At 51.8% G+C, this 26172-nt stretch overlaps 1 protein-coding gene across 9 annotated transcripts in view; it reads right to left on the bottom strand.

Moving 5' to 3' along the window:
• The window catches only part of AARS2 (alanyl-tRNA synthetase 2, mitochondrial), a 46229-nt gene that overhangs the window by 14145 nt on the left and 5912 nt on the right, over positions 1-26172 (bottom strand). For 2 of the 9 annotated variants that reach the window (XM_075042950.1, XM_075042951.1), the window contains 13 exons: positions 25726-25853; positions 24835-24985; positions 22841-23010; positions 21705-21818; positions 21167-21307; positions 20388-20525; positions 19876-19985; positions 18638-18746; positions 16477-16599; positions 15925-16035; positions 14958-15041; positions 14708-14818; positions 13727-14317 (listed from right to left, as the gene is read on the bottom strand). In XM_075042950.1, the coding sequence (XP_074899051.1) occupies positions 14147-14317; positions 14708-14818; positions 14958-15041; positions 15925-16035; positions 16477-16599; positions 18638-18746; positions 19876-19985; positions 20388-20525; positions 21167-21307; positions 21705-21818; positions 22841-23010; positions 24835-24985; positions 25726-25853 (1661 nt within the window). In that variant the 3' untranslated portion in view covers positions 13727-14146. Of the gene's footprint in view, positions 1-13726; positions 14318-14707; positions 14819-14957; positions 15042-15924; positions 16036-16476; positions 16600-18328; positions 18436-18637; positions 18747-19875; positions 19986-20387; positions 20526-21166; positions 21308-21704; positions 21819-22840; positions 23011-24834; positions 24986-25725; positions 25854-26172 lie in introns of those variants that run through there. The other 7 variants (XM_075042954.1, XM_075042952.1, XM_075042957.1 and 4 more) reach the window with 6 other exon arrangements.

Here is a 26172-nt window from a genome sequence, read left to right as displayed (position 1 = left end):
ATGGACTAGAAACATGTTACCCTATCGGGCTTCTCCCACTCTGATTTCTTTGTCTCTTTGAGGGCATTAGTAGGGACTTGCTGGGAGATGAGCCTTGTGGGGATGAAGGCAGCACCATGTCAGCCTGGGAAGGGGAGAGAAGGGAAAATTCTTGCTTTATCTGCCCACCGCTTAAAGCTCACAACTGGGTGTGATTTCCAGAGCTGTGGCACCAGAAGCTCAGGCTTTGTCAGAGAGCTCCAAACCTCTGCTCCATCCCCAGACAGTCTTTCATAGCACCACAGGCTGTGCTTGCTGAAGATCATCCAGGGAGACAGACTGGTGGCCTGTATGCAACCTGTGTGCTGCAGGGACCTGCAGCAGTGAAAAGACCAAGTTGCCCATCCATGGCTGGCCTGGGGAGCTCCCTCTTTTGACCTGAAACTCTGCTCTTACGTTTCCCTTCTCTGTGGCTTTCTTGGTTTCTTTTGGCAACAGGCTCCAGCAAGAAGCAGAGGCTTGCTCCTCTCAGAGAAGATGCTGGATGTGGCTTCTCTCAATCTAGGCATCTTCCACTTCAAAGGGAGCAGCTGAGAGAAGGGGACCCAAGTGGACCCTTGATCCAGCAGCTCAGAGCTAAAGGATTGCTGACAGCTGTGCAACACCAGCAGTGAAGCTGTGCCGGGTGTTGCTGGAACAGGGACTATTGCCAAGCATTGCCTAGTGCCAGAGCAGCAGTGGACAGTGCCCAGGCACAAAAAGGTGCCTTTCCCTCCTGCAGCCTGCTTTGCCTGGCCACCAAGACACCCCACAGCCAGGCAGGTCTCCTCTCCTCTAATCTGCTGCTTGGTTTCTCCCTGGTGGGGTGGCACCAGAACCAGCTGTCTCTTTGGGGACTGCACAAACACATCTGGTGAGGTTTTTGCCCATGGCAAGCAGCAGACTGTTCGCAGTGGCAGCTGGAGGTAGCAGGCATGGAAGGGACCCCCCCACCCATGCACATGTCCACCCAGTCAGCTCCGCTAGTGCATCTCCTGCAGCCCCTTTTGTCCTCACATCACACTGTGATGGCCAGAAGTCACCACACCAGTTCAGGATATAATTTTGAGTCCTCTATGCCATGTAGGGCAGCTTCTCTAGTTGATGCCTTCAAGCTGAGGCAACCCCCATCTGTCAGATGCGGTTCATCTCTCCAGAGGGAAGAACTGCGGGCGCAGCTGAAGATCAGGTTTGAGAGGAGGCAGTTGGTGTTTGATGCCTGCCTGACATCAAAGGGATTCACTAGGACAGGAGCCAGCAAGGTTTGTCCTTGGTGCTGTGGGAGTCCTCTTGCGTGGATGGCTTCTACCCTTTCAACAAGGAGCACAGTAAGTTGCCAAAACTCGGGGACTCAGCAAATTGAGGATGCTGAGGAGCAGGGACTGGCTCCAAAGTCCTGTCTCCAGGGCCTCCTCTGGCTGGCTCCCTGCAGCTCTTGCTGGAAAACACTGCTTAAAAGCAGCTGGTATCTCCTGGAGTCCTGGGGGAAGCAGCAAAAGAAATGGCATCCTGGAAGGAGGAAAACACCCCCTTGCACAGCCAGCACTGAAGGACGAGAGAGCAGGATGCTCTCCGTGCTGCCGCTCCTCCCAAAGCTTTCTGCTCTCCCTGGGTCCCAGCAGGAACTGTGCAGCTGCTGACAGCTATTAATAGATGGGGAGAACGTGGGTTTTGTCTCCTACTGCTTCCTGGGATGAATGGTAATTACCCTTAATTAGACTGGATTTGGTTCCACCTCCTACCTTCCAGCCCCCTTGCCTGTGCTGGCAGGGAGAGACGGGCCCATCTGCTGTGTGCGCCGGCTCTGTGGAGAGCAGGGCTTGGTAGCGGGAGTGGAGACTCATCTCCCTGGGATGTCCTGAAGGCCTTGCCTGCAGATGCTGTGCAAAGGGAAGGAGGCAGAGCCTGCCAGCTGGCGGGCTGCAGGAGCTCATCTAGCCCTGGCCTTTCTAATGGCACACAAGAGCCCTGCGGGGGGTGTGTGTGTGCATGTGAGAGAAATGATCCCACCAGAGCCTGCGGGTGGGTTGGATGCTCTCTCTTTGAGATTAATTAAAGAAACAAGGCAGGGGAAGAAATGATCAGGGGATCTGACCTGTCATTATGGTTGGCATCCCCACCACCATGCATCTCACCAAGGTCTGTGAAAAGGGGCATCCTTCCTCTGCTGCTGGTGCAAGCCAGTCCCAGGATATGCCTGGACTTGTCCCCCATCTCCCATGGGGCACATCCCAACTGCTGTGGGGTTAGTCAGGATACAACCTCACCAAGGGGGATGTTTTTTTCTTTCTTACGCCACTCCATCTCTGGTCTGAACTCTGAAGCAGGAAGGTTTCTTTCATCCAGGTTACTTTAGTGCAGATGCAAAAATAGTGCAGGAGGTTTTCTTCATCCACTGAGGCTGTGCCTCCCAGGAATCACATCCCAAGAAGATGGAGGCAAAAGTGGATGGCTGTTAAATATTTCCTGTACATCCCAGGCTCTGGCTCTGGGGCAGAATACCCTCTGCTCCAGTGTTTGCCCAAGATGCTTGGTAAGGCTGCACTTCATTAACCCCACCTCTGTGCCGTCCTGCCCATCTGAACAGCCATGGTATCTCAACAAATCCTTGCTGCTCCCCCAAAACTTGGATTTATCCCTGCTTGGTTCAGCTTAGCGGTTGGTAACAATTTCCACTGCGGGAACCCCTTTCCTTTAGTGACTCTTGCTGCTTGTAGCAGGGTGAGAGGAAAACGGCAGACACACTGCCTCATCCTGCCGAGCTAAAGCTCCCCAGGCAAGACAGTTTATTTACCTTTTCTTAGTTTTTAATTTTTTTTTTCCAGATCGTATGTTTTCTTGACTGAATCATGAAAACCTTCCTCCAGGAAAGATCTGTGCCCAGGGACCTAGTGGCTCCCATTTGCAAATGCCGCTCTCTTTGCTGCTGGAGCCCCCTCTACTTCCCTCGCTTTGAGATCCCTCCAACGTCAGGCCAGAAGACTCAGGTCCCTCTGCTGCCTCCCACTCAGCCCCTTGTGTTGCATCCAAATGCCAGATGGCACACTAGGCTTGGGCAGGAGCTGTGCCAGGCTCCCCTCCCTTTCTCTCCATCCTTCGATCTACAGAAAAGAGATGGAGAACTAGCACTGCCAGATTTCAGGCTGCCACGTTTGCCCCACCTTCCCTGCTCTTCAGCCCCAGTTGCAGTGGGATTGACGTGGGAGGTGCTGGCAGAACCCCAGACCAAGGGCTGCCAGGGAAGAGAGGACCTACTCTGAAGCTCTCCCCTGTGCCCAGCTCCCAGGCTATGCTATAATTAATAAGCAATGCCTAGGACATGACCACAGCAGCTGCATCCTCCACGCTCCCTTGCTCCACTTACTTCCTTACTTGTTGTTCGGCCGGGGTTGCTCATCACTACTTGGTAGTTCCCTGCCTGCAAAGCACAGGTCTGAAGGTTCACCAAACTTCTGTTGGGCAGGACATGCCCCAAATCCTCCCTTATTGAAATGAGAAGTGTCGGGGGATGCAACGAGCCTACGGAATTCCTGACAGTTCGAGAACAGCGCGACCTTGAGCAGCTTGTAGTGTATCCTTGAGAGTCTGGAAAGATCCGAGAAGACCAGTACAAAAACAAGATAGTGATAAGAAGAACCGTCCTAACGAACTCACCAATCATGAATTGTTAGTTACTAACCAAACCAATAATATACTAACACATACTCAAAAGAAGGGTATAAAAAGGTGTGTTAGAACAATAAAGTAGCCATTTTGCATGATCTATTACTTGTCGTGTCCGTCTCTACCGCGACAGAGAAGGAGGAGGGGTAAAGCAGAGCAACCATCCTGCCAGAAAGCGTCTCAGAGGCTGTGGGCAGCAGAAACGTCCTATTTGTGAGCCCTGCTGCAAGCGCACGGCTGTGTTTGGGCAGCAAAACGGACTCAGGGAGGATTTGCTCAGATATTCCCAGCCTTTCTGCTTCAAGATGGCTGTGTTAGTGCAACGCCTGCTGCTTTTGGCTCAGAACTGGGTGGCCCTTTGAGCAATCCCTCCTTTCCTGGAGGGACTCTGACACTTTCTCCTGGCACTTCTTGATACTTAGGGACGGGCATCTCCATTAGCACTTCCTGAGCTCTAGGGTCTCCACTGTCACTACGGTGTCACAACAATCCTCACAGATCCTGTCCCTGGAGCACACGTCCCCTCACTGCCACGTCGCTGCCACTCATCTTCTGGGAGGGGATGGGGAAGACATCTCCCTTTGTAGAGTCCAGAAGGAGACATGCACAGAAACAGGGCTAGCTGCAGCAGGTCGGGCCATGAAGGAGGTAATTAATGTAATAACGCTGGTCACTGAACACTTGTGATAGCCTTCCTCCTCTGCATCTCTATTCCTGTGAAATGAGGTGCTGTTGTGTCCTCACCAAGGGTGCTGCATGCAGCCAGCTCCCCTTAGCCATGCTGGCCATGTTCCTCCCTGCCCTGTGCACTTGGCCACCAGCTGCATGGCTCTCTGACATGGATGGTGTCACCTTGCTTGAAAAACCTGGCAGAGGGAGGGGAGAGGAGAGGAGAGGAGAGGAGAGGAGAGGAGAGGAGGAAAGGAGCTGGCTGCATTTTCACTTGGAGGAGGAAAAGCATCTAGTTAGTGACTTCTATTCCTGCCTGGGCTTATTGCAGCCTTCACGACATTCAGAGCAGGTGTGATGCTTTTCCCTTCCCAGGCTGTGGATGAGGGTTAGTGGGAGGCTGTTTTCCAGCACTCTCATGGAGATACTCTATTGGTTTTGCATGGTCTTTTTTTTCCCCGGGGTAGTCCATGCTTTGCATTTTAGCTTGTGACTCTGTGTCATTCCTTTCCCTGTCCCCATTTCCACCTCTCCCTGCTGTGGCTTGATAAACCCAAGGTGCTTTTGACAGGGGTAAGTGCTCTAGAGGCTTGTGGAGGGGGCTCAGGTCCTATAGCACAAGCAGTGCACAGGGAAATTTTGAAAAGCCCACGGCAGGCAGTGCAGCATCTTTCCCTCACGTGACCACCAGAAAGCAGCTCAGAGGACCAGGGGCTTTGTTATATTTGAAATGAGGTCATTGTCCCTGCTTGCCTTATTTACCTTCAAAGCCAGCTTGGTTGTGATACCCCTTGCGGAGGGACACCTGATACCCCTTGCAGGGGGCCACCCCTGCCCTTGAAGGCTGGGGAAGCTCCTCAGAGCCTGGCCCACAGAAGAGGGAGACCACTGGGGAGGGGCGTGAGCTCTTCCAGCACCCCTGGGACAGCTGGGCTTCGTGGGCTGGGGAGGTGGGTGTAGCTGGGGAAGAAGGCACCTCTTCCATCTCTCAGACCCTTGGTGTCCCACAGCAGCACCTCTGTATGTCCTGCGTCAGCAGTTGCAGGGTCTGGTGTGGGGCAACTTGGGCGGGGCAGAAGGGGGGCCCCATCCACCCCATCGCAGCGAGGGCAATGTCAGGGCAGTCGCTGTGGCGGCAGTCGGACGCTGATGGGGTAGGACAGCCTGGGAGCTTGCGCGCCAAGGGCTGCTGAGTTGACGCTGTCCTTTGGTGCCCTCTTCCCACCCAAGCGGGGCCTGGCACCGGCAGGGCTGGGGAGCTGCCAGCTGCCATCACCGTCCCTCCAGAGCTGCGCTTTATGACAGATCCGCTTCCCAGCACTGCGGCACCCAGCTCCCAGGCACTGCTGGCCCTGCACCGGGGTGTGGGGGACGCGGCTGAGCCCCAGCCCCCTTCGTGTTCCCTTCCAGGGCTCAGCCGGTGGAGCCGGGGAGCCCAAGGTGTCATGCTGCACGTTGGGGGGAGCTGGGTGCATAGGACCTGCCTCCAGCTGCAGCTATCTGCCACTTTTTGTCTGCCTGTCTCTACTGTGTCCAGCAGAATCGCAGGCCAGCTCAGGGAGAACCACCGGGCTTCCCTCTTGCGCCCCATTGCTGCTTCAGGATCGCACTGGCAAAGGGACCAGGGCTCAGCCCTGGCATGCTGCAGGCTCTGCTTGCAGCTGCTGAGCTGGGCTGCCTGGAAACCGCACGCGTGAGGGTTTGTTCAAGGGCTGGAGCTTCCCTGATGCCTGCAGGGTGCCTTTGAACGCATGAGGAGTGACCCAGAGTGTTCCCAAGGACTTCTGAAGTGCCAGTGATGTGCCAAGCCCGGCTGTTGCCTCTGTGCCTGGCCTGTCCCTGGGTTATGCCCTGTGGTGGTTTCTCCAGGCCAGCGTAAAGCCTTCCATCCCTGATTTCTAAGCCCAGCTGTACCCCTCTACTGAAAGGCCTCCAGCTCTGCCTGCTAGGGCCAACTCATTCCGCTTGGCTGTGCTTTTTGGCTGCACTGCTTGGTGGATCTCTTCTTCCACCTCCCGGGCTGGGTGTCCCGGGTCATGCTGCTCCCCTGGGGCTGGGGGCTCCAGCCACAGAGCCCTTGCTTGTGGTTTTATCAGCAAGGAGCCACCAGCGTGGGAGCTCCCTGGCCCTCAGATGTAGACAAGGGTGTCTCTTCTCCTGGAGCCTGACTCTGGCAGGGAGTGGTGGTGCCCATAGCAGGGACACCCCAGACATCCCACCCTGTGCTGCTGCTGTGGGGTCATGAGAGCCGGCAGCTTTTGGTTTGCTCTCGGGGCAACCAGCCCACTGCAGGGAGCTCTCCTGGCTCTCTGGACCATTCCAGGTGGGTGATTCCTGTGTTTCTAACAAGGCAGGGGAAGAAGATTAAAAGCCCAAGCGAGCAATGCAGCCAGGCTGAGCCAGGAAACGTCAGAGATGTCTCTGTCAACACGGCAGCCGAGGCAAGCGGGCAGGCAGGCAGCTTCTTAATTATTGATGGTGCTTATAAATAAACACTAGGACAGGGAGGAGGAGGTTACAGCGGAGCAGAGGAGCTGCTTCTGGGTGGGGGAGGGAACCTGAGAGCTCACTTGTTTTAAAGGTCATTTAGTTTTGCATCTCTTTCCCCCTTTCTCCACAAAACTCAGTGATATTTGAGTTGATGGATTATCTTCCTTGTGCATCTTCTTGCACCTGCCTAACTGGGCCAGCCAGGAGGAGGAGGAGAGAGGAAAAACACCCGCAAGTGGGGGCAGCGAGGGAAGGGAGGGAGGGAACACCATCTGAAATGTGGGACAAACAGGCAAACGAGGAGACAACAAAATTAGTAGAGCAGCAAATCCCAACCCGAGTGTAAATAATTCTTCACCATGTGAAAAGAAGATCTACGTAGGCTCAGATTTATCTTCCCATTCCTGAAGCTCAAGCCCGGGCAACCTCTGATGCAAAGCACGAGGGAAGTGCATGACAGAAGGCTGGGCAAGGACTAGAAGGAGATGCAGGGATCTTGGCTGGGGACTGGAATAGTAACCCAGTGTCTGTGTAGCCTCAGGGACTTTTGCAGCAGGCTTGGGGTGGAGTGTCCCCAAAAGACCAGACAATCTGATGTCAATAGCTCTGGGATAGGGATCCCACAGCCAGCTGAAAACACAGGAAGGGTTTTGGACTGGAATTGCAGCAGGACTTCAAGGTTGACAGCCCCCATGGGAATCTTAAGTGACTGTGGATGGTAGAACTTCACAACTTAGTCTGAAGCTCCCCAGCTTGCAAAAGTGACACACAGGCGCTGGATGCAATACAGACTCAGGTGAGATGGACCTCCTTCCAGTCTCTCCCACAGCAGACCGGGCAGGACAGGGTCTCCTTCCATCCCCTCTCCTGTCTCAGGGGAACCTGTGGTGGGCAGCAGCACCCCAGTGCCTGGGGCTGGTCATGGGTGTAGCTTTACTCATTCTCCCACTGGGAGCCTGCTCTGATTGCATGATGGCAGGGTGAGTGGCTCTGCAGCGCGTGGTGGATGCAGCAGTACCTGGCTCTCTGGATGGTGGGTCTGGATGCAGACCAGGTAACACCATGGCAGCCTCACTGGCACACCCTCAGTGCGGACATCCTGGGCCCCCCACCAGCCACCATCCAGTAGACTAAGACCCAGAATGGCGTAAATAAATCAAAATTAATCCCTCAATTTCTCTCCAGCAGGCTGCACCCTGGTCAGGAGGGTGGGCTCAGTAGCAGGGTGCTCCTGAGGGCAGCTGGGATGGTGGTGGCATTGGTGGTGGGGAGGATGGAGGGGGAGTGGGGCCCTTCTCCCAGCAACATGGGTTTTCCTCATGCTTTCTGGAGGAGAGAGGAGCTTGGGCTGCAGCTGAGCAAGTGGCAAGCCGCACAGAAATGCCAGCTGCAACTCAAGCTGATGAGCTGACTGCAAGGCGCCGGCGCTTTCACGCAGGGAACCGGCTGGCCGTGAAGGCCATGCAGCAAGGGTGAGCTGCCGGGATTCCCTGTGAAACGCCTCTCCTGCCTCATCAGGCTCTTGGCATGCTGCTGCGGATAGCACTCTGCTGTGGTGTAAGCTCAGCTCTTTGCCCAGCAGTGCTCCCAGGGAGCTGGGGGCTCAGAGTTCCCCTGCCCCTCATCGCCAGGCCCAGCAGCTGCTCCTCCCCTGCCTGCATGCCCTACACATTGCCTGTCCCTCAGCTGAACACTTCTAGGACAGAGCCATCCGCTCCTTTCCCAGGTAGCTGGGGTGCAGATGAGCAGCAGCACTAGCTCGAGGTGGCCCTGAGCTGCTCCCGAGGGATGGGATGTCCTGCCTTGCCACGAGTGCTCTGGTTTCATGGGTTCACCACTGTTGCCTTGTGTGTGGGTGCTGCTCGGTGTGGGTGCCCAGCTGCTGTGGAGGCAGGGAGCCTGCGTGGGGGGTGGTGTGATGGTGAGAGCCCACGAGAGACTGCGTGTAAGAGGTGTGTGTGGACATGTGAGTTTCTGGATTGCATTTGAGCACACATGTACATGTGTGACATGACTAGTTCAGTCCATGCTGTCACTACACGCATGTTGCCTTCTGCATGCATGTGTGTATGCAGGAGTGCCAGCCTGCACAGGTTAGTGGCTGTGCCAAGCCCGTGTGCTCATGCTGCAGCACATGCAAGTCCTGCCACATGCGAGATGATGGGAGGGAAATCACACCTGAAATCATATGAAGGGAGATCTGCATATGTGCAGGTGCAAATCCTTACAGCGGGTGCTTGGGAGGTGTGTGCTGGTGTGTGAGGGTATCCCTGTGCATGCAGGGGGACTGCTCCTTCTACCTGCTGGTGGGCTGGTCCTGGGGGTGTGCCTCAACCCAGGGACTGGGGGGCTCAGTGCCACGCTCAGCTGCGAGCTGGGAATGCACATACTGCTGCTAGCCCTGGGGAAATGGAAGGTGGTGTGGCTGATGGGTGCTGGGGAGACCCCAGCTGCTCCTCGTGACCCATTGGCCATGTCCTGCAGGCACTGGTGGCAGGGATGGGGTGTCCCAGCAGGGGAGGAGCTGTGCTCTGGTTCCCTGCACCAGCCCCTGAGCTGCTCTCCCTCCCCGCAGGGCTCAGCTTGGACATGCTGTGTACATTCAGTGTCTCCAGGCAATGCTCAGCTCCAGCCATGAGGGACCAAGCTCCAACGGCTTTTGAGCCTGTGGCTCAGCATGCCTTCGGCATCCTCTGCGTGGCTTGGCTCTGCTACCACTGCTACGATCCTAGCACCTTCCTGGAGTGAGTCCCATGGGACCCAGGGTGCAGCGCCTCAGGTCCCTAGAGCAGCCTGCCCCAGGGGTGCCTAGGGAGAGCTGGGCTTCTTGCAGGCACTGCATGCCAGCCTCTGACTCTGCAGCCCAGGCTATCGGGAGCAAAGCTCCTGGAGCAAAGCAGGTGAGAAGACACAAGCATGCACTTTCTGCTTCTCTTTTGCTGAAGTCAGGTAGTTGCTTGGGATTGGGGTTGCCAAGCCCTTGCATTGCACATGCCCTTAAGGGACCTTGGGGTCCATCTGGACTTATGGAGGTGTTGCCAACCTGACAGCACCTGTTCACAGCAAAAACCCCATCATCTCTCTAATTAGTTTCCCGCTTCCTGCCGTTCCTTCTGCGTGCATGTGTTTGGAGTTGCAAACGTGTGCCCAGGGTACTGCTCACACCTTAGATCCTTGATGACTGCAAGAGAATATAAGCTGCTATTTTGGCTGGAGACCTACATTTAAAACTCATGTTTCATTCCCCTAAGCCCTACCAGCTGAGCACTGCTTGACCAGCCATGGAAATACAGAGCATCCCAGGCAGAAATATGGCAGCTACTGTGGCTGCAGCATGGGGCATGAATGCATTGTCCTTCTGCAGCAGGGAAAGGGGACAATGGGACACAAGTCTGTGCACTGGGGGTTCACCAGGAGAACAGCAGGAAATTCTCTCTCCTAGGATCAGCGATGGCCTGGCATGGCCACAGCTCAAATCCCAGCATTCCTACTGCAGCAACCCACTTTACCAGCCTGGGGTGATATGGGCATCACAGATGCCTCCACAGACTACTCTTTGGTAGGGTAAGATCCTTTTTGTCCTTCAGTTACAGAGTACGTTTAATGCTACTGAGCTTATGATATCTAGTAAGATCATGACTTGGTTATGCTGTGACCTCATCGATAACCCACTTAAATCCTTGCAGGCTCAGAAAGAGGAAAGGATATACTGAATTTCATGCCCAGAAAGGCCAAGAGCAGCAAAGGAGGAGAAAGAAAACGGGCTCCAAGCTGGAAGGTCTCCCCAAGACTGCCCTGGCTGAGGCAGGAGAAGAGCCAGTGCCATCACAGCAGGCTGCAGCCCTGCTTGCTGACCAGGTTGTTCTTAACATTTATAGGAAGGCAGCGCAGCACTTCCCTAGGTGCAGGGAGTGCTGGGGCTGCTGCAGATGCAGAGAAGGGACTGAGGTTCCAGCTGGAGGTGCAGAAGTTGAGGAACACAATTACCAAACTGGTGTGGAAAAGGTATAGGACTGGCCTGATCCCACACGGTGCATGGCTGTTGCAGAGCAACTGCTCCCAGACTCAGGTCTTTCAGCTGACACCACAAGTAGCCACAGGCACAGAGAAGCTGGGGAGGGCTGTGCAGGTAGTTGAGTGCTCCCTGTTCAAAGATGTGCTGCTACCATCTCCAGAGCTGTTTGATGAGCTGTGGGACTTGGTCCTCAGCAGCCTCCTGCCATTTTAGGCTGCCTTCTGGAAAGCCTGCCTGCAGAAGTCACCTGAGACCACCCACAGACCCCATGTAGGATGGCCAGATTAAAACGCCCCTACTCTGCTTTAAGAGCTTTATAATCCTTGCTCACTGGTGTGCTTGCAGCGTAAGGCTGTGTTGGGCCTTTCCCATTGCCCACCTTCCAGTATTGCTTGGCCAAGCTGTAACTGCTGTCACATAACCAATACCTTTCAGTTCCCCAAATGGGATGGAATTGGCTGCAGGATCATTAAGCCTTCCCCTAGTGCCCCTATGTGGGGGTAGGGGCTTATTTCTCACTGTAGGGCTGCATCTGTCATCCTGAGAGCAGGGAGCTACTTTTCCCATGGGACATGGAGGGGAAGAGCAGACCTGGGGTGCTGAGCCATCAGGCCTTTGCTGCTCACTCACTGCATAGTGCTGAAAGCCCAACAGCTCCCACAGTAGAGATGGACCTCCTTCCAATGGCTCCAAGAGCCACCGCTCCGGTTGCCTCTGCAGCAGCAGCCCTTGGCCCTCCAGAAGATCAACAGCAGGGGCTCAACTTCCCTGTGAGTAAAGGTATTACCTTGAAGGTCAGTGCACAGACCCCTGCCCCGTAAGGGACTGGGCAAAAGTCTACAAGAGGTCAGTGGTTTCTAAGCTAAAAATCAGGCCAAAGGGGGTTAATTTTGTAAGGCTGCTGCTAACAAGCTCAGGCTCTACTTTTGGAGCATGGCACAGGAGCAGCTCAACCCAGCATTCCTCTCCTCCTCCCACACCTACTCTCCAATACCAAAAGGAGACATCATCTCCTGTAGCAGCTGTTAACACAGTAACACAAAAGCACCCCAGGAAAGCGCTTTCCCAGTAAGACAGAGCAGCCCTTCCCCTCCCCACATCTGGTACTGCTGTGGTGCAAGTGAAACACAGGAGCTGTGCAACACTGGGCACTAACACTGCTTTCAACTGACAGTACAAACCATCCCCTGGGACTCCATGCATCTGCTCCAGCACCCTACCAGCCTTGTCACAAGGTCCCTGAAGTGCTGGGCTGGATGTTCCAGCCCTTCCCTATGTACAGGTTCCTTGTAGAGATGTTACAAGCACCAGCAGCACCTCTGCATCCAGAAATGGCATGAAATTTGAGAAAGCACTAGGCTGCTCTGCTACAGCATACAGGAATGCAGGCAGGGTCTGGGGTGAGCAGCAACCTGCCCCACTGGCAGGGTGATGAAAGAAAGGGGCCTGTGCACCTCTCTGATGGCTGAACTCAGAGCAGCAGGGCCAGGTGCCCAGGGACCTTGGCTCACAGTCCCCTTTGCAACAAGCCCTGCTTTAAGCTCCCTGGCTGGAAGTAGTGTTTACTGAATGAAAGGTTGAAGGCCTGTGCTCTTGCTGCAGTTGTCAGTGCTTTGGGGGAAGAAAGGAGGATAGTGGGGAGCACCACCAGCCCTTAAAGGCTCCCTACTCCTGCCTCTGATTTCTCACATTTATGTCTGGCACTTATCCAAGTGCAAAACCAGCTCCTGGCACTTTGCAAAGATGACTAGGAGCCACATTAAGCCTTAGGGACCACATATGAGATTTTGGGCTGGACAGACGCTGACATAGGGAAGAAAACCGCATGTCCTCTAGTGATGCATCTAAGTCCACCTCCCTTTTTTCCCAGGTGAGCTGTTCACTGAAGAGAGAAGGTAGAGGAGGCTCTCCTCACAGCAACTATTCACCCACTCCCCCTCAAAAAGACAGCTAAGAAAAGTGGAGGGAGTATCTCATTGGGAGACTGGGCCATTCCCCACTACAACCTCTTTACCAATCCTTATCTATGTGACAGCCATTTCCTGCTCCCCATCCATCAGTATCACTGTGCTTCCACCCCTTCTCTCCCCCTCCCCAAAAGCACGCAGCTACTGCCTCCTCCACCTCACTCCACAGTGACAGGCAACCCTACCTGCTGGTGAAATTCATCCCTGTCAGCCTGCTGTTGCTGCTCACAGGGTGAAACCTGCTTCTATCACTATCCTGTTGCACCTTTGCCTCAGCTACCATTTGTGATCTCTATTTAGGTCAATACAGTACCTAAAATAATGGTGCTTTGGCCAAGAGCTCTAGACATCACTCTAACAATGAAGTCTGAAATGTCTTTATGAGTCGAGTTTGCTAGGTCTACTAGTGTTCATGAAAAGTGACCAGTTTAGGAGGGAGACCTGCTCACCTCAAGGCTAAGTGTCCTGCTGCAGGGAGTTCCGTGCTGCAACACAACAGTTCCCATTCACACAACTCACCAGATCCATGGTGGTTTTTAGGTAGGTGCTGCTATGTGAGAAGCCAGTAAGCAGTATGAGAAGAAAGGAGTTACAAGGGAGTGGCAGGAGGAAACAAGGCTAAGAACATTCATCCAAACCAAAGAGGCAGAGGCTGGGATGATTTTGTTCCCTCCATGCTTCAGTACTGCAGACGGGCTTCAGCACTACCTGTTGCATAGCCTAACAAGGCTGAGACTGCAAGCAGGGTGGGACTTCTCTTCCGATTTCTAAATTACAGTAGCTTTTTTAATCACAAGGATGTCCTGAGTTCTGCAGTAGGATAGGACTGCTTACACAAGAGTGTGTGCTGACTTGTAGGGCTGCAGGGACAGAACAAACCTCTCTGCCAGAGCAGGGGGGAAAGAAAAAACAAAAGAAACATCAGGGGATCACACACTCTCTGCCATTTAATGGTTTTAGGATAACACTGTGCCATCTCCCCCCATGCTCTCATGGGGCCTCTCTGTGCTAATCTTGTGGCAAGAACTGCACTGTTCCAGAAGCAGCAGGATCTGCTGCTGCAGCTGGTGCTTTCTGAGGCTCCATCCCTGTATGTCCGTGCTGAGAACAGGCAGCATCGTTCTGTCAGTGGGATCAGGAGTGGGGTTCTGCTGATCCCTGATGGCCAGAAGCCAAATGCTTCAATGCAGTGGCTGCAGCAACGTTCAGCGTGGGAGCTGCTAAACCTTTCAGATCAGCAGAGTATAATGTGTGCTCTGCACCAAGTGTCCACGTAGCTTACAGCTGGGCTACATACAGCAGTCCTGCCACCAAAGCATCACAGTTATTTCAAGAGTTTACTCTGAGCGAACTCCAGTGCAGTAGTCAGGGCTCCCTGCATGCCCTTGGCATTTCCACTGCCCTTAGCGACGACAGGAGAACCTCCTGCCTTCCCTTCCATCTGTGTACAGACAGCCACGGCCCAGTCAGCAGCAGAGAACACAGGGAGGCAATTCTGGGGAAGAGACACAGAGCAAAGTAATTTGGACTGTGGAGCACTCTGCAGTCTGGATAAAGAAAAGTAACAACATTCTCTCCTCACCCAGCTTGGGCCCTCGCTACCTGAGGTAGTCAACTGCAAGGACTGCAAAGCTTGAGCTTACATGTCAATGCTGTGTCCTGCTCCTGGGCAAACATGGCCTGGAGGATCCAGGGATATTTGTGCCCAGCAGAGACTGAAAGCATATCTGGTCCCAGCATGGTCATATCAGGTCCTACCCCTGCATGATTAACCAGCAGCACTGGGCAGAATCTCAGGAAAAGCCTCAACTGGGATCTGCTGAGCCGTGGGTCCAGCTCCCTTTTGCAGGCAGGTTCCCCATGTCTCTACCAGGGTTCTGCTTACCTTGGACACCTGACAGGCACAGAGCACCTCACCAGAAGCCTGAGGGCTGAGTAGCAGGACTGATGTGCCAGGAGACTTGTCACACAGCTGGTTCACTACCTTCATTAGGATCTAGGAGAGGCAGGGAGAAGAGAGGTCAGGCTACAGCAAAGGAGACTGGCATGCAGCAGAAAACATGCCCAGCAGTTCCCTCTTACTCTATGCAGCACCTGAGGAACCACTGGGCCAACAAGTAATGTGGATTACTCACAGAGAGGGAGTCAGCTGGGATAGTATCAACGATGACAGGTTGGTTGCAATGTTTTGCGAGCATGCTTTGCGCCTTCTCTTCAGCCTGGAGGAGGAAACACATAGAACTTGAGGGGCTACAGGTGGCACAGTGTGGGCTGGATGGGGATATATGCATGTAACATATGTACATAGGGAATGGAAGTGCTGCTCTGTGGGATAGATGGGAAATGCATGCTAGCAGAAGTCAAAGTAAGACTGGCAGACTGAAATCTCCACGTGGAGACCTGTACAACCCTCCTTCCTCAAAAGCAAGCAGAGATGAACCCCTTTCAAAAGTGGAGTAGACAGTGACCTCTTCAGTCCCCAGCTTCTCTCCTGGACCTACACATTGCTGGATGTCTCAGGAAGGCTCCCGTGGCAAGACGCTTCTACTTTATGAAAATGATAGTGCTTACTGAGAACATTAAGTCACCAATAAGCATTTCTAAAGGTCTTTTAACATAAATTGGCAGAACACAAATGCAGTGGGAAGCCACAGCAATATACATATGGCTGGGAGAAAGGCTCTGTCCTGCCACTGTCTTACTGCAGAACCTTGTAAAGCACACTGTCAGGGCCATCTCATTTTCTTCATGTATAAAAAGGGAGGTGATGCCTATCTGCCTGTTGGTGTTTGCCCAAAGTACTGATATGGGGCTCTTCATCTTCACAGGCAGAGAGACACAGGGATTTTGCAGGTGCCAAAACCCCAGTCAGTTCACAATTCACTGCCATTTTAAATGAGGGCTCTGGTTAATGCCAGTGAAATCAACCCAACACAGGGCTTATGTTGCACTGTGTGTGATTGTACCTTCTTTCTCCTGCCTTCTAATGGGACTCCAGTGACTAAATAGCTGTGAAATGTGACAGAGACACCAGGTCCACTTGTGTGTATGCCACACAGTGCTACTAGCAGGCTGCACGTTAGTGTGCTGCTGCCACAGTACCTGCTGCATCTCCAGTTTCTTGACGGCTGTGTTGGCTGTTCGCTGTAGCGCTCTGAGGATAGTCTGTAGTTCTTTTCTTTGCCACTGGGGCATTGGAGTGCTAGCCACCATCTGCAAGACAATTTGCTGTATAAGGACACTAAACTGTACCTAGTCATAAACTGCTAGTTCTCTGGGAGGTCAGGCTGGAGCCTGGCCTCTTCCCAGACCCTCCTATACCCCTGATGTGATCAGGCCAGTCAGTCACTGTGATGTGTAGCTTTCTCTTTTCAGCTGGGCATCTAAAGCCTGGGGAAGAACCTGGGAACCCTTTTTCACTGCTCTACCCTCCCCACCATTGCCTTCTCTGACACTCCCTCTGGCAAGAGGTCATCTGCAGCAGAGGCACCTGGACACTGGTAGAAGTCTTTGTGATCAAAGAGGCAACAGCAGGTAGCAACTTGCCCTTGCTATTGACCATGGTAAGATGTGAACCTGGTAGGGAAGAAGTCATGTGCCTCAAGTGTATAGAGCCCATGCTAGGATCCTTCTGTACAGGAGTGTAATCCTTACTTTGGTCAACTGTCCCACTTCTTTGGAGAGGTTCTGCATCTGAGGAATCGAGGTACTCCTCTCCTTCATTCGTAGGGAGACAGAGTCCACTTCCATAGCCAAGCACTGGCCTGCTTCCCGGGCCTGGAGAGATGGAAAGAATGCTTCAAATGCAACAACAGAAAGAATGAGCAGGTATGGAGAAAGTGGGGAGGCAGCAGGGTCATAAACACTGAAGTGCTGCTCAGGATATAGTGGGAAGACACCTACAGAGGCTTTAAGAACAACTGTCCCCAAGAGACTCTGAAATAGGAACATTCCTCTCTAGATTTGCAACCAACACTAGATGGTCACACCCAGGGGACCAAGCTGTTGTGCATTTATGTTTCTTCAGTATCTTGCACCAAATGATCAGGATTTCAAGAAAAACTTGGGAACCCCATTGTGGCAGTACATTCCCCCCCCCCCCCCCTGCCCCATCCTGCCAGCAGGAAACAAAACTTCTCCAGGAAGGGAGAAGGGGAAGGAAACCCTGGAAGCTGCAGGTTGAAATTTGAACTGGCCAAGCAAGATGCGCCAAGTACACCGAGGTGACCCTCCTGGCCAACAGGATTAAATGACCACAGGTCAGATTCGACAGGGGTATAAAAGGGGTCCCGCTGGAGGACATGTTGGCAGTCCTCCTCGGAGCAGCGGGTCTGCAGTCGGGGACTCCCCCTCGGGTCGGGGCACTGCCCGAGGTAACTCCTCAAGGGAGAGAGCCCTCAGCTTTTAGGTGAGTGATATGCACGTTTTGAGCCATCACTTTAAATCTTGGGGATTCTTAAGTCGGCTGTGTAGTATTTATTCTCTTTACATCATTGAGCCTGTGGTTTTAGAAAATGTTACTGGACTTCTAACTAACTTTTACTGAAGAATAAATCTGAGTTTTAACACCTGTTGGATTTGGTTAGTCATGCATCCGTAACACCCATTTATGTCTTGGTGCTCTTTTTTCATTAGCAAATGCAATCTTGAAACTACTGACTGGAGAAGCTAAAGGAACACTAAAACTAAAGGAACCTCGTCAGCTGTTCAAGCTTATTTCCTGAGTTCAGCTGATCTTGGTGTATTTCTTATTGCTTTCCCTAACACTAATGCTACTATTAATAAAAAAACCTAATACAATCTGTATGGTTTGGAGCATTTTCTCCCTGCCAGATCTTTGTGCCCATGGTGGTCCTGCAAGACTTTAGACCAGGACCGCAGAGAGTATATAAGAAAAGCCATGGACGGTGAAGACTACTCTGCCTAGCTAGGATACACATCCCTTATTTCAAGTCACTCCTTCATGCCTGCAATCTCCCTTGTCTGATTAACGCATGCACACAGCTTCTCTTGGGGGATCTCCAGGTCAGTACTTCCAGCAAGGCATGCAGATGCCCCCTGCAGCTTTTCATTCCCCTGCATGAGGAAAAGCCTTGCTAGGGACACAGATGCGCAGGGGACAGCCAGCCAAAAAGCAACAGATTTGCAGGGGTGGGCTTTGCCTTTAGTCTTCCCAATTCACAGTAACTTCCCAGTGACAGTGAGTCACTCTACTCTGACTGCAGCCTTAAAGGAAGCAGGCAAGCTTGTGGGGCCCCTGACACTTCCAGATATTCAAAGGACAGAGCAATCCCATGGACCCAATAGTAGGGTTCTTACTTTTTATACAGACCCAGCCAGACCAGAACCACAGTTTAGCAGGAAAAAGACTAAAGAAAAGAAGTAAAAGGGCTGTAAGAATGAGACCAGAGCCCTGTAATCATAAAGTGCAAATCCAACTGTGATAGGCAGGAGGTGAGCAGGAGGTGAAACCAAAGCACAAAGAATCACACCTTTAAATACCTACCTGGGGATTGAAATTTATAGTCCAGATGCTTCCTGATATTTTGTGCCAAGTTGTTATCTTGGAAAAGGGGGTCTGATGGGAGGAACGAAGGTCAAGGAGACAGGAGACTAGGAAAGGGGAAGTGGAGGTGAATAGTGAGGTACAGCAGCAGAGCTGAGTCCAGGGCTGAGGGAGGAAGCCAGATCAGGCACAGCAGGGAGGCTCCAGGCAAAGCAGGGGGAAACTAATTGCCTATGCAGGAACCTTACAAAGCTGTGTCCCTCTGGCATTGCCTTGACATGGCAGAAATCTCAGTTCCCTCTTTCTTACCTGTTTGGCTTGTCTCCCTGTCACTGCAATGACACGGCTAATCCCTTTTACAAGCTGACGCTCACTGATGATGGCCAGATCTTCCATAGCTCCTGTTTGTAGAAGGTGCCTGCAAAGTCAGCAGAGAACAGGAAAGAGAATAAGTTGCTCTCTGGGAACAGAAATCAGGAAGCCTGCAAAGACAAGTCTCAAGTCCAGCAGTCTCTCCCCAATCCCAATAGCTTCAATCCTTTACCATCCCTAAAACCCTGATGGCACCCTGTCAGGCAAGAGACAGCAGAGTTGAAGCTACTCGAGAGGAACCTCTGTGCTACCTGCCCAGCAGGCTGCTGTCAAATGGTGCATAACAGCTAAGTTCTGCTTTGCTTTCCTCTCCTTTCCTTCAGCAGTACAATGAATTGGGATTTTTCTCTTCTACTCAGCTGCTACTGAACCTTGTAGAAAGTAGTTTTTTCCTCCAACTCCACCACTCTCTTGTCAGACCAGCTCACAGACTGGCCAGTAGACTCCAGTCATGGGTTAGTTGTGCAGTGACAGGGCACTGACAACCTCCCCTTTCCTTCTTGGCTATTCAACACTGGATATGAAAACAACTACAGTGTCTCAGCTTCTGTTACCACAAGTAGTCATTTCAGACAGCTTCAAAAGAATTGATCATCTCCACTCCCATCTTGTCCCACTATACCCACAAGAATGATCTCATGACTAGAAATTGCTCATTTTCAGCTGTATCTGCTTAAAGGCCAATTTGTTCCTGGTTTGGTTTTTTTTTTGTGTCAGCATTGTCCTAAGATTGATTAACTCTTCTTCTGCTCTCATTACTGCTCAAAGCAGAAGAGGGCAAAGATAACTAATTAAAATAATCAGAGCAGCCTCAAAATCTCACAATGGTCTCAGAGTCTCCTGCTGGGTCCCCAGCCCTCCTGCAACCTCAAAGCCAAAGCACTGTAACTCTGGTGTGATAGGCCACACATCCCTTTCCCACACTCTGCTGGTGCTCTGCAGCTTCCACGTTGATTTCAGACTATGAAGCAAGGAAAACCGCTTTGCATTTCACTAAAGTTTTCTCACCCTCAGACTTCCAAAGCTTCCTAAATAGCCCATCCTGTCCTCAGAAGATCTTTTCGGTGAGGAAACTTAGTTGCACAGGGACAGAGAGTAGAGCTTGCAAGAATGTCTCTACCTCAGCCACCAGCGCCCACAAACACACCTTCTGACTGCAAGTAAAAGTCACTTACGTCCCACAGCAGAGCTCCACAGAAGTCTGCATTGCAGCCTCAGAGTTGCAGGTCAGCACACTCTCCACAGGGACCCCCAGGGACACTATCCTCACTGGATCTGGATACCCCTGACAGAGGAGACAGGGATCAGCAGCTAACAACATGGTGCTTCAGGGGCACTTACAGACTAACTGGCTTCAGGTGTCTGCCTCATTTTTCCCCTATTCTAGAGTAGCCTGGGTCAGGGGCAGCACTGCTTCTCCCCCACAGATAGTCACCAGGGGGAGAAAGAAACAACTGGGTGACACTACAAGCTTTTGGTGCAAAGAAACGAGCAGAAACCCTACACATCCCAGCCTCCATGTTTTACAACACAGTGTTCTGAGATCTCATCTCTGTTCTATTTTCCTTCCTGAGTTTTGGGAGTCAATTCCCTTGCAGAAACCTGTTCCGTCAACATCTCTTGTGGTCCAGATGATTCCTGCTGAAGGAGAAGGCTTATGAAGATGTGTGCTGCCATCCTGTCATACCTCATCCACTGCACGGAGTCCCTGAACTCTTCTTGCCAGCATGAGGGGAACCTCAGCCATATGAACAACCTCATTTCTTTTGATCACATCCTGGACCACTTGCTCCACTTGCTGCAGCTGCTCCACAGTCACAGGGCCCTGAGGAAGTCAATCAGCCACCTTCAGGAGAAGCCTCCTGCGAGGTACAGAACAAAGGAAGGAGAACTGGTGCAGGGCCCCCAGGCAACTCAGCTTGGGCACATCACTCTCCCTGTGTCTCATCTTCCCTACTTGTAAAAGGGAATTGTAAGCATCATGACCCTCTAACCTCCTCCTCCCATGAGGCATAAGGATTCTTGATCCAAGAGCATCAACCAAACTCTTCAAGAGATGCTGCAATGAGTGACAGGTTACCAGGGCCAGTGCTCAGCCTGACCCAACAGCTTTCAGTTCCCAACTGCTCTCACCTGGATGACCAGCACAGACATCAGATATGTGCCACAGCCAAGCTGGTGAATCTCTCAAAGACGCCTTTACACTACTCAGGTCAGTACCATGAGCACTGGCCTTGCTAAGTCCTTTCCCTTCTGACCCCCATTCATACCCTCAGCAAGCCTGCTTAGAGTCAGGTCAGTGCAAAGCGGAGCCAGTCATGTCCAGAGGGCCAAGTTTCATTGCTCAAATAAAACATAACCTATCTCTAAAGGAGTCATTATGGTGAGAGGAGAAGAATCCCTGGAGAGAAGGCCAGTACTGGGACATTGGTACTGCTGAGAAAAGAAAACAAAGTCCAGAGTAACCTTGGTATCGAAGTCAAAGCGCAGCCACTCTGCTGTCACATGGGACCCTCGTTGCTCTGTGTTGTCACCCAGGACGCGGCGGAGTGCAAAGTTCAGCAGGTGGGTAGCGGTGTGGTTCATCATGCAGGCCAGCCGCTGGGCCTGAAAGGACAGACAAGTTGGCAGGAAGTGCTGGTTCTCCACAGCTCAGGGGAGCAGGGGATGGCATGAAGAGATAAGGGAAAGGTTGCATATGAGGGGATGGGGGGAAAAACAATGGGTAGTACAGCTGTCAGATTAATTTATGTCACAGGGCAGATCTAACTTCTTTTCCCCATGGGATCACATCTGTAAAACAGCAAAGGTTAGACTGGATACTTCTAGACAGACCAATGGCTCATAGAAGATTCACTTGTGAGGTCTCCTTCCCACTGCACATCACAATGAAGAGCAGTCTCAGGAATACAAGGGACAAGGCTCTACTGTGCCCAGGTTACTCAGGACATCACAAGACTCTCAAAGCAAGGCTGGGAAAAGGTTAAGAGCAGTGAGTTATCACCTCATCCACAAAGAGCTGCACTTGGTCACCAGCACGGAGGGTTTCAACAGCAGTGACCTCATGGATCACATAACCACCACAGAGACGAACAGACTTTACAGGGAAGAGTATGTCCTGAGCAGAGAGACAGAAAGATGAGTTAGGGCACAGGGAAAATCCAAATACCTGTGGTAGGTGCCTGTTTGATCCAACTGGGAAACACAACCCCCACTGATTGCTAAAAGACAGGGATAGAGTGGGAAAAGCAGGGAGAAGCTTACTGCAAATGTAACTAGCATGCCTCAGACCTTCCCTGCACCCAGCCACTTGCTGCACAACATGTTGAGGCTGTCAGCTTGCAGTGGAGGGGCAGTAACATCCCCCATGCTGATGAATTTTCCTAACAAGGATGCTTGTCCATGAGAAAATGGACAGCAGCTGCCAAGGCATCTGTTTTGGGCATCCGTCTCAGGCATCCAAGGTGCCATTTCTCCCTCACTGGGCTGGCAACAGAAACTTGATCCTTGCTTCAGCTTGGGGAGAAGTGCTGAGCAAGGCACTATCACATTCTGCAAGGCTAAAAAGGCAGCATCAATGCCCAAGGGTGATTCTTAAGAGCTGGAATATGGGAAGGAGAAAAAGCTGCACCCCATGTAACTTCCTAGGAGAGTGTCAAAGCTCTCCCTCGGGCAAGGCTGAAGAAACATGCTGCAGAAGTAGAGGTCCTCCACGATGCTTTTGGAGGCATAAGAGTTTTTGCACTGGGTCTCAGGTTGGGCACTGCTTGCAGTCATCCAAGACTGGCCAGAAACAAGTTACTCAGCTCATGGACTCTCTGATCAGATTGCCTTCTCTCTGCATTACAACCCCAGCTGGCGAGAGTGCAGCACACAGAAGGGAGACCCAAAAAGACTTTACATTCTTCCCCACCAAGACAAAATTGCAAAGGGCTGAAAGAGACAAACAGAGCAGCAAGCACACCTCTGTGAAGTTACTGCTGCTTCTCCCTCACCCCACCAACCCTGATGCAAAGCCAAGGGAACTGTCATGAGTCAGCAGCTTGCAAATGAACAGAGTAAAAGAGCCCACCACTTGGGGAATTCTGCCTGGCCTCAGTACCCATGGCAGCCTTGGGTTCAGGCAGCAAAGGGTCTTACCTGCTGTCCTAAATGTATCATGTAGCCTTGGTCAGAAGCTTGCCCGCCCTGCTCTGCATAGAAGTTAGTCCTGTCCAAGATGACACCACAGCGTTGCCCTGCCCCAACCTCCTTCTGGAGAGACTGATCTCTGTACAGCATCAGGACAGTGGCCTGGCATGGGCTGAACTCTGTCAGGGGGAGGAATATGGCAGCATTTAGTGCATACACCCTGACAGGTTGCAACAGGAAAGGAGAGGGTCACTCCATCATGCCAGCCCTGCCAACACCCAGTCTTACCGAAAGCTGGCACTTTGCCTTGAGAGGAAAGCAACAGCTATTGGCAAAAAGGACAAAGGATCTGTTATTTGGAACTAAGTCACCCCTCACTTGCCTAGTGACAGACCTGCTGAGTAGCAGGTAAGCAGGCAGGGATGCCCAATCTGGCTCTAAATGAGCCTGATAGAACAAGATGTGGCACAGACACACCTGCAGCTTGCTACCCTGCAAGCTTGGCAAACCTGCCTGCCTTCTCTGAAGAGATGACAGACTTGGTGGACAAGGAATGACAGGGACGTCACCTTCCTTGATGCAGCAAGCTTCTAACATGCTCTCCTGTAGGCTCCTTGAAGCCAAATTTGGGCAATATGGACTGGACAGGTAGACCATAAGGTGGATGTATAACTGGCTGTGCAGCTGGCCCCACAGAGAATTGCTCAATAGTTCAATGTTCAACTGATATTCAGTTACTAGTAGAGCTATTTTGTGGCTGCTATTAGAGCCAACACCATTTAACATATTCATTAATGGTTATCCATGACAAGATGGGATGTACCCCTATCCTGCTTGTGTATGGCAATGAATTGGTGGGGACTGGTTGACACATTGAAGAGCAGGGCTGCTTTTCAGAGGCATCTCAGCAGACTTCAGAAATGGACTGACAGAAACCTTGGGGTCCTCAGGAGCAAGCTGAACACAAGTCAGCAGGGTGCCCCTGCAGCAAGGAAGACTGCCTGCTGCTGGGATGTATGAACACAAACATAGCTAGCAGGTCAAAGAAAGTGGTTATTCATCTCTATTTAGCATTTGTGAGACTACACCTAGAGTGCAGGAAATTCTGGTTGTACATGAAGGAAAAAAAACCTTTTCACACTTAGACTGATAAAGAACAGGAAACAGAGAGGATGTGGGATCTCTGTCCTTAATGATACCAAAAACTTAAATGGACAAGGCTCTGAGCGACCTGATCTGAATGTGAAGCTGACATTCCTTTGATCAAGAGATTGGACATCCAGAGATCCCCTCCAACCTGAACTATTCCATGATTCAGAGACTGAGGAGGTAGAACAGTTCTAGCTTGGAGATTTTAGCCAATGTCACTGCTGAGCTTTTCTCCTCCATTGTGCTCTTGCCATAGTATATATAGCTTGAATTGCCTCACTTTCTGCTTAGTGTGGGTGGCCAGCAGCACACTGGGTAAGAGGGAGATGGCTGTACACAGCTATCTCTAATTGTTTGTGACAGCCACACCACCTCTTACTCTCTGTGGTTTAGCTTAATGCTTTCCCTAGAGCATCAGCAACCTCAGTTACCCTAAACGATAAAAAAGCCTGCACTGGCATCTAGTGGCCTGCCAAAGAAGTAGCAAGTGCACGGCATTAGACACCTACCTTAGCCCTTTGCATAATTATTCTGCATTCTCCCTAGCACTCATGCCCAGGAGCCTAATTGTTGGGGACAAACTCATCTTTATCAGAAATCAACAATCCCTGCTTCACCACTGCACAGTAATACCAGCCCAGAGCCTTCTGGGGGACACGCCGACAGCAATAAGAAAAGCACCTACTTTGGGATGAGGTACAGGGGCAGAGAAAAGATGCAGTAGCAAGGTGGACAGGTTTGAACCACAAAGTACATGTTCTGCATGCATGAGGTTAGGCAGTAAAAGCAGTCTTGTGAGGGATTCAAGCACCCTCAGGCAGAGCATGCCTTACAGATGGGACCTGGCCACTTACCGTACTGCCCATGCTGCCCAAGTGTGTAGGCGTACTTTGGAGAGTCATCAGTAGCAGGCACATTGTTGCTTCGCAGCTGAGCCAGTGAGTGCACATCAAGGCGTGTGTTTGTGTCCTCCATCTGTCCTGCCCGTGGGCCACCAGCCTTCCGCTACAGCACGAGAAAAGGCACAGTTAGATGGGAGATACCTGGGGGCACTCAAACTGACAACTGGAGCTGTAAGACTAGGAACAACTTCTTCCACCTTCCTGGAAAAGGCTTGTTTAGATCCAGGTTGATGGAAGTTACTGCTAAACCAACCCCATTCCTTCAAACCCCACAAGCACTCAATACCACCCTGTGCTAGCCTTGAGCCAGGCTATAAGCAACAGCTAACACAACCCTCCCAGCACAGCTTGCTGTGTAGCCGTGAAACTTCCAGGCCATTAAAGCTCAGAAGAACAAGGCCCTGAACCGATTACTGCACAGGAGGGCAGTGCAAGTCTTCCAGCACTACAGAGACCAAGGAGATTTTGTAAACTCTTCATAAATCACATGCTGTTTGGGCTGTCTAAGCTGGCTCTGATTTGTGCAAGGAGTTGGACTATCTGACTGAGGACAGTCCTAACCTATATAATTCCATGACAACCTTCACGCCAGCAACAGTCAGCATCATAAAACGCTTCTACTGATCTGAAGAGAATCACTAGCCAATACTTTTCAGTGCCACACCCATGAGCAAAGGCATTGTGACCACAGTGCTGTTTCAGACCCAATTCCCCTTCAGGGAAAAGACACATGGCCTTGTGGTGCATCTGAAGAGCCTCAGCAGTGAAAGGAATTCTGCCTCCATGCTCTCAGGAGAAAGGGAAGGCTCTGAATTATTCTGACAAGGCATGACTCTCTCTTACCTTTGCATCTTCTAGAGCAAGTTCATTAAAAGCAGCTGAATCCAAACTGATTCCCTTTTCTTCAAGGATCAAGTCAATCAGATCCAGAGGGAATCCCAAATTCCCATAAAGAGACCAGGCTACTTCAGCTGCAGGACAAAAAGGACATGAACTCTGTGTGAACACAGAAAGCAAAGGCATCTCAAGATTGCTTGGATGGGACCAATCTAGTGTGTGCCTTGGTAACCAGATTCACCTGTGTTGTGTGCAACTGCACTGGTAATGGGGAAAGGGAAAAGAAGCCATGCAGTTGTTCTTGTATGGGACTGAGTATTAATGATGCTCCACAGCCCCATCCCTGCTAAAACTCAGTGTAGCACATCTAGACAGGCAGCTGTGCTGGTTGGGTCCTGAGCTCCTTCTTTCAACTGTGTCTTGTAAGGACCTAGTTAATCAGTCAATAAAGCA

This window comes from Buteo buteo, chromosome 12, assembly GCF_964188355.1.
Source record: "Buteo buteo chromosome 12, bButBut1.hap1.1, whole genome shotgun sequence".
NCBI lineage: Eukaryota > Metazoa > Chordata > Aves > Accipitriformes > Accipitridae > Buteo > Buteo buteo.
This window is presented reverse-complemented; position numbering and strand designations above follow the sequence as displayed.